Raw genomic sequence first — 8,091 nt, forward strand, 5'->3', positions numbered from 1 at the left:
ATCAATGTCTTCTGATCACCAAGGCAGGAGATATATTGAATTTCAGCTTAAGCTCTCAAACATCGTTGCATCCTTCTGTAGCTCACCACCAGAGAGCAGGACGAGGGTGAAGACAGAGCTTGTAACAAGCTGCTATCTTCACAACTATCTCCACCTCTAAGGACAACTTAGCAGCCACCTTTGTGCTCCACAAGATTCCCAATGATGGACATGCACTGCCCCCTCGCCCCCTATCCACCTAGCCACTTCTCATATTGCTTCAGAGCTCACTTTAAACAACCCAGATCTGGGATTTCCAGGTGGTTTTTTTTAAACACTGTGTCATTGACACAACCACTAATGCTCACCTTCAGGCTCTTACTTTCCTACACACACTCCAGTCTGTAACTGAGAGCTCTGAAGGTTCCCAGTGCAACTGGTCCAGCCATTGGGATAGCATCCCCACACAGCAAGCCCATAGGTAGCAAATCCCTATAATCATTAGGGAAATAGTAATAGTGAAAAACGTACAATTTCACAGCTGCTTCTTTCACTCTCCATTTTAGAGGAGGTACAAACATTTGCCCTATCCTTTGAGCACCGCTCAACACCCAGATCTCTAAGTTCTGACAGGGGTTCTTGATTTTTCTCACTCACCTCTTTATTCATGTTTCTCTTTTTTCCTTATTCATATTTCTCTTTTCTCCTTTGCCTGTCTTTAAAAACCTACACTGCCTTAGAGATTTCTCTGCCAGCCCTGCAGAGGCCAGAGCAATTTCAGCTCCGTTTTGCAGACAGACCGCACGCTCTCCTTGCATTTGTATGCCACAGCTACAAGAGCAACAACAGGTGATGTAACCAGGACAGCAAAGGATTTCACTCCAAGGAGGAGGCAATTCAAAGTGCATTACAAACCCACACCATCACCCAGCTGGGGCAGACATGAGGCTCCAAACCACAATCCGAATAGCTCAATGTCCCAGTGCGGATGCTGGGCTATACATGCAGCTTCACCTAGTGAGCTAACGCTGAGATGATCAAGCAACAGCTGCTTTCACAGCAGAGGAGCTGGTGTTCATCTCAGGACGCAGACACGCAGGTTGAGGTTTTGAAGACATAATGCAGAGACAGAGCAGGTGATGGAGCAAAAAGCCATCGGGCAAACGCAGAATGAGAACTGAAAGGGCTTTTATTTGCCTGAAGGCTGCTTGCACCGCCTCGTGTTTAGGTTGGATCTCAGCAAGACAAGAATAAAATATATCCCTGCTGGGGCTTGATGATGACATTGTACAAGGAGAGGAGTATTTGTCAGGAAAATGGTAGCATAAATAGCAAGCAATTTCTGTCTGACTGACTTTCTACAGCTGGTTAGGGCAGCTTGTAGATCCGAACACAGAGGAGGTCAGCCAAGGCAAGTCTTTACGCTGCAGTTTGCTCTACTCATAAAAGTGTGCCGTTTTCTTTGCACTCACCTTGAATGATGAATTAGTACCATCAACTTTACAAATCTCTTTGGTAGCAAGGCAAGGGTTCATATCTTTTTGTGGTGTGTCATATTGCAGTAAAGATATTTATTTATTGTGTGTAATTTTCTACTATAGATCCGTTGCCTTTGCCCTATGTGATTTCTTGTCCCTATCACAGACTTTGGCCCGTATCCCTACCTTGTCCCCTTTACAATATTGGAATAAAAAGATCTCAGTTCCCCAAAGTACCCCAAAGGCTCATTTTCACAGACTCACTTTCCCTACAGACTGCTGCAATCTAGGAACTCAGACAAGGAGATCGAAAGCCACATACTACTTCTTCCAAAAGCAGGTTAGCACAGAAAAAGGCATAAGATAGCCAGCCTGGTATCTTTGCAGATAAAACTGTCACCGAAGCACTCACAATTGAAAGTGAGTCAACAGAGGTTAAGGAAGGGCCAAGGAAACCCAACCTTTCTAGGGCCAGGTTGTGTTACAGCTGGACAAGCACGGGCAGGTAGCAAAGTCAGCTCCAATCACACCATTCTGAAGTCTAAATTCATCCTAATCCTCTTGCAAAGAAACCAGCACTGCACGAGACCAGCTCCTACCTGTCACTCCCTCTGTCTCCAGTCTTCGGGCAGTTATGAACACAAGCTCTCTCTAGCACCAAGCACTTTTTCAGCCAGCACAGTGAACAAACCCACAGTATTCACTGTCTTTGTTATTCACCCGTTTTCATGTGTCTTTACACCTGTGCAAGGACAGATGATTTAGGATCTGCAATACGCTACTGAATTTTAGCACTTTTTCTCTGTGCTGTTTCCTGGTGTAATTAGTTACATAGATTACCAGGCAGGCTATCTAACCAAGATAGACATACGCTGCCACCAATGGCCATAAATGACCATTCCTACAGGAAATCAGATTCAGGAAAACTTCTGCGGGACTTCAGGTTTGGTGAACTTTAATCTCAAGTTTGTAATTTTTAGAATAATGTAGAGAAGTCTTTCTACCATTCTCCTAGAAAAGCCATCCTTAATTATAGACGGTAAGCTTTAAAAAATCAGGGTGCCATTACTTACTAGTTGTGAAACGTGTTCGGTGCTTTATCCAAACACCAATTTTCTACATGGTAACTAGTGTCTTTGAAAATGCATATTGCATACAAGGAAACACCAGAAAGAAATGTTTCTTTTCTTCTTAGCTGTTTCCTTCAAGTCACTAAGAAAATGCCCAAGCCCACGCTGTCAACTGTGTGCCAGGAGTCCTTTGGCAAAGGGACAGCAAGTGTTATCTCTGCCCATGAACCTAAATATCAACTGAATCACTGGAACAAAGGAGGAACAGGCAAAGAGCAATGAGAACAAGCACATCTTCAGCACTTGCAACCCAATGGAGTTGACCAAACAACCGTGTTGCTCCTGGCAGCTGTCACTGGCAGCTGGGATGAGGCAGCTGGAAGAAGAGACATACTGAATGTCTTGTTTTCTAGTGGCTGGGCCCAGCAGAACTGATGTTCTACCAGGACATTTCATAAAGGGCCGTGGGTATGTCTGGACACATGATTGTCTGTTAGCTTGCTCCATGTCCAGCTGGAAGGCAAATGAGACTAGCAGTTTGATGATTCACATCAGCTCAATTCCCTAAACAGAGCATACTTGGGTGAGGGAGGGCCCTGCATTTATAAGTCTTGGATGGCATTAGACTGAGCATGTACCTCCTCAAGGTGCACTTCAGTGATCCACTCTCCCTCCCTCCCAGTTCATTTTCAAAAAGCCATTAAAAGTCAAAAGAATACGCAGTGCACTGAACCAAAGCAACAACTATAAGGCATGTTCTGCTTGTTGAAAAGAAACTAAGAGACTTGACTGAACAGCAGCTTTCCTGCTCTGAGAGTTCAGTTCCATTCAGGCTTCAGCAGAGCACCTCACCTGGAGTTACACTGCTGACCCAGCCACTCAAACCCTGTTGTCAGTATAAAAAAAGGAGATGGAGAAAGAAGAGAATTTTGTTTATTTGTTCACCCTGCTTTGCTGCAATTATGTGACCTATACTGATTCCCTTGTCTTTCCGCCTGGGTTTCCACAGGCACCTGTGGAGACGTTGGCTCAGACCTCAGCCCATCTCCATCTGAGGCAATGGGAAGTAGTGCAGACCACAGTGGACACTTCCATTCTCCTCCTACGCAAAGGCCACCCTCTCCTCAGCTTTTATGAAGCACCTATATCTATTTAGCCACCCACCCATTATGCTTCCCTGACTTGAAGGAAAACCTTCTTTCCCACCCCACTCCAGTAACCTTCTCTCACCCCAAGTCCAACATCATGCACAGCCACTGGACTTCCACAGCAAGCCAGCTGAGGTCTTTTTGTGCTGGCCTTGAGGTACTCTTTTTACATCATCATCAGAGAAAACTGAGTTCAGGGCACTGGAGTCACCTGGCAGCAAACACGTAACCTGATCAGTCAGACTGAACTGCTTGGGAAGAACCTTGGGACATAAAGAAAATCGTCTTTCTCAAAACGGGTTAACAGCCCTTTAACTTTCAGCAGGATCAAATGTCAGTTGACATTCATGCTACAGCAAACTAAGTGGCCCCAATGACCATGATACAGTTAAAAGACAACCTGAAAGCTCTCCATTGTCATATGGGATGAAAACAATTTCTCATTTACCATGAAAGCTGTCTCCTTCTGTTTAGTTTTCTGATCTGAAGGCTGCATGTGCAAGCTTAAGAAGTAGGTCACATGAGCCTCTGAAGTTAATTTTGTCTTGCCTCATTCAGCTGGAAGCCTGCGGCTCAAAGCACCACCTCCAAATTTGGCTTTTACACCCAACTCAAGCCCATGCCGAAAACTGGTTTGGATCAGCAGATGCAGCACCTTCTGGGGAAAAAAAAAAACAACCTTTAACTTATCAAGAACCCATTTGATTTACCACCTCTTTCCTGCCTGACCAAGGACATAGGGCACACGGGTGCAGCACAGTCAGGCCATGTCACGTTGGGAGTGGCATTCACTACCAATTTTGCACAGCAAGGTTTTACAAGCATAAAGCACAGAGATGGAGAAAGGAGGGATCTGCTGCAGAGCAACACAGAAGGATCCATCTCACCTGACCTCAGCCCCAGAAGAAAGGCAAAGGGGGAACCTTCTGATATTAGCTGTTGAGATGCTGGATAATCAGTCCCTGGGGAGCTTAGCTGTAAACCCAAACATCCAGGCTGGTGGATTCAGGGCTGAGCCTGCATTCCCCATAGAAGAAAGACATGCCATTCTTTGCCACACAAAGGCCTATGAGAGCTGAAGAACAGCCTCATAATTCTGGGTTATGTGAAATGAAATCTGAACCCCAAAGTCTTTCCTGCAAAGCCAAGCCACAGCAGGACTTGGAGTATGTTTCATGCTTGAGAGGGCTGGAAGCACTGGGTTTTATACAGCAGTACTGGGTCATAAGAGCAGTGGATGTGCAGGCAAATAGAGAAATGCAGAATATAATTAGTAACACTCTTTATATTATAAACAAATTGGTTATATGCAAATCCATGCACAAGAAATGACCTGTGACACCTGGTGAAAGTGTTCTGTAGCAGAAGATGGGAGCCAGAGCACAAAACCTCCACAGTGCCACAGAAAACAGCCCTCAACAAACCAAATAAATATAAAAACCTCACTTGCATAATGATTAACTTTCCCAAGAGGGAAGGTAGGGGAAATTTCACTGCAAGTGAGCCATTTGTAAGACCTCATCTGGAAAAACGTGGGGTTTTGTGGTCATTTATGTTCAGAAGAACTGAAGTGAAAAAAGAGCCAGTACACAGAAGAAACAAGTCAGGTGAGGAGGAGAGTCAGGAGGAAAGATTAAGAGGGATTGACTTACCAGATCTGGCAAAGCAAAGACCAAAATGAGATGCAAGTGGCATCTCCAAAGGCACCAGGCAGGTCAACAAGCATATGCTGGAAGACAGAATGAAGACACAAAGGCCAAGTATAAAGTTATAGGCTGGAAATCAAGAGACGAAGGTTTTCAAATCTCTCTTTTGGCAGATATACCAGGAAGTTGCAGCTTAGGGTTTTGTAGGGGTTTTTTTTTGGTGGTTTTTTTGGGTTTTTTTTTGTGTTGTTTTTTTTTAATCGATAGGTGGATACGGTTGTGAAAGACATTCTGTAAAATGGTTGCTGCAGAGGACACGTGACAGGCTATGGTATCTCCTCCCCTGCAACATCAGGACAATTGTGGGCGTCCCTTAGAACAGCACGTTGTCCATCTGACTAAGAGTCATCATTTGTTTCTGTAAGCTGAGCAGTAATGCTTCACATGCATTAAATAAAATACATCTAATTAAAAGCATTAAAAAAAATAAGCACAGCAGAGTGTCAGAGAGGATTAACAGCCATTTCCCTGTGCTTTGGCCAGAATTATCTGGCCAAACTATCTCCTCTGTAAGAGACAGAGATTACAGATACACTGCTTGACTTTAATTTCCAGAAAAATACCAGAACAATGATCAAACTCTTTGTAGGCATGAAGAAGCCAGCACTGAGATGAGTAATAGCTTGCAATGGCTGCCCAATGCCAATCACACTGCAAACAAGCCAGTTTTGCTCTACAGCAGAAATGAAACCTGGGGATGCCAGGCTACGACAAGGGCTAGAAAAGCCTTGGGCTGCTGTTTCAGCTGACTAGTGATGCCTACACCCATAAAAGGCAAAGAAAGCACAGATACAGAACTTGGAAAACCAGACATAGAAGATAGTTCACCTTCCAGCTGGAAAAAGGTATCCAGCAGAGTCCTATCAGGGTCAGATCTGAGTCCAGCACTGTTCAATACCTGTTCAATATATGGGGAATGAGGGAAAAATTGGTGCTTACTGAATTTGCAGCTGGCACCACGTAGCAGATGCGCTGAACAATAGATGAGAATAACAAGTGCCCTTGACAAACCATCAGCAGGATAGAGGGCAGGAGGATGCAGTAGAGGACCTCTCAAAAATTCCTTTCTACCTTATCTTCCTATAATGCCATGCTTTGGAGCTGTGCAACTGATTGTTTAAAAATATTCTCTCTACCATTCACCTCAAATTTATTCTAATGAACCAATTATTCATGAAAAATTACCATAATTAAAAATACAGGATATTGTAAATTCATAAACATTATAATACAAAATTGTTCCAATTTTTACAGGTATTTTTACATAACCAAAATACTCAGAGAGCAGTAAATAGCCTCTAATAGCAAGAAGAAGGAATACATTATTCATGGAGGACAGTGTCGTCTTTGAGAAACAACAGTAGAACATTGGTTACTGATACTTTTAAGTACTGTCAGGAGTGAGACGGAGGTACCAGTGAAGAGCTCCACATGCATTGGCCTGATGCTCACCACCTATCAAGGAAAGAAATGGGATGCTATTTGGTGTGGGGGGGCGTGAAATAAAAATCTAGACAACTTAATAAGAATCATCATTTTGCTCCTTTTCAAGTCAATGGTGCACCCTCACCTTGAATACTGTGTGCAAGTCTGGTCCAGTAAATATATTTATAGGCACAGGGTAAAACCAAGTCAAAAACAAAAGTAGCAATGATACCAGTTAGAAGAACAGAATGATTTCAGCACAGGGAGCAAGATGGGCCTCTCCCATCTGAGGAAAAGAAAACACAAGCCATAAGTAGCATAGGCAGGATGAAAAGAGATCAAGTGTTTAACTCCTTTCCCAATAAAAATGCTCCAAGGAATCAGATGAACTGCTGGTGTTCAGGAAAACACAACACTAAAACAAGATCTATATCACACAAAATGACTGAACTGCTCCAGAATACATGCCAAGCTTTAGCATTTGCATATGGTAACTAACTCTGCTAGTTGAGTATGTCAGAAAGCTGTTACTGTTTTTAAAATCACGGCTCATAGAAACGTGAATGAATTTCCAGTCTAGCAGGTAGCATGCTCAAGTGAAATGAAAGGAGCTGGACCTTCACAAAGCCCACAGTTGAGCTCTAGCATCCGCCACATCCCATCGCAAGGCAAATCTAAGGCTTTGGGTTCAGAAAGCAACAGGAGAGCTGTGTAGAAGAGAAACTGATTAAGAGCTATATATAAAGCTAAAAGCAAACCCACTTTCCGTAACACAAGAAAACCCTGTGGCCAAACAAGTGGCCAGTAATTGGGAGCGTATGAGGAAATATTTGCTCTATCCCTATGTGTTTGCTTAGACACCACATCCTGCTAAAAGCCAGAAGTTACCAGGCTAAAGGACCTTCAGCCTAATCCAAACTGGTTCCTCTTCCTGAGGTGCATACTTTCCTTCCCAGGATCAGCTGGCCTAACCACTCATCTGTGACACTGTAAGAGGTTCAGAATTTATCACATCCAGTGAAGTGTTTGAGAGCTACAGGTCACTAGTATGAAAAAGTCTGCAGAGCTTTTCCGACCCCTAAATAATAGTAAAAAGCAGCAATTAATCTAGCTCCTTCCATCCTAGTCCTTCGACAATAATCCCTTCCCTGAACACCAATTATTTGGTTTTGTTAATTAAACACAATAAGATGTGTGCTCAAACCTTTCAACAGAATGTCAGAAAAACAATGCTTGCTTTAAACCCTTTTTCAAAGGAATTGTTTAAAAAAAAAAATCCACCACC

The 8,091-nt window shown here is 43.4% G+C and overlaps 1 protein-coding gene across 1 annotated transcript in view; it reads right to left on the reverse strand.

The window, feature by feature from the left end:
- PAPSS2 (3'-phosphoadenosine 5'-phosphosulfate synthase 2) overlaps nucleotides 1–8,091 on the reverse strand; it is a 50,404-nt gene that overhangs the window by 37,618 nt on the left and 4,695 nt on the right. The window contains exon 2 of the mRNA XM_087768081.1: nucleotides 4,124–4,333. Within this exon, the coding sequence (XP_087624207.1) occupies nucleotides 4,124–4,171 (48 nt within the window). The 5' untranslated portion in view covers nucleotides 4,172–4,333. The remainder of the gene's footprint in view (nucleotides 1–4,123; nucleotides 4,334–8,091) is intronic.

Source organism: Nipponia nippon, unplaced genomic scaffold, assembly GCF_047370975.1.
Source record: "Nipponia nippon isolate SJK-2023a ecotype South Korea unplaced genomic scaffold, ASM4737097v1 scaffold_3, whole genome shotgun sequence".
NCBI classification, from domain to species: domain Eukaryota; kingdom Metazoa; phylum Chordata; class Aves; order Pelecaniformes; family Threskiornithidae; genus Nipponia; species Nipponia nippon.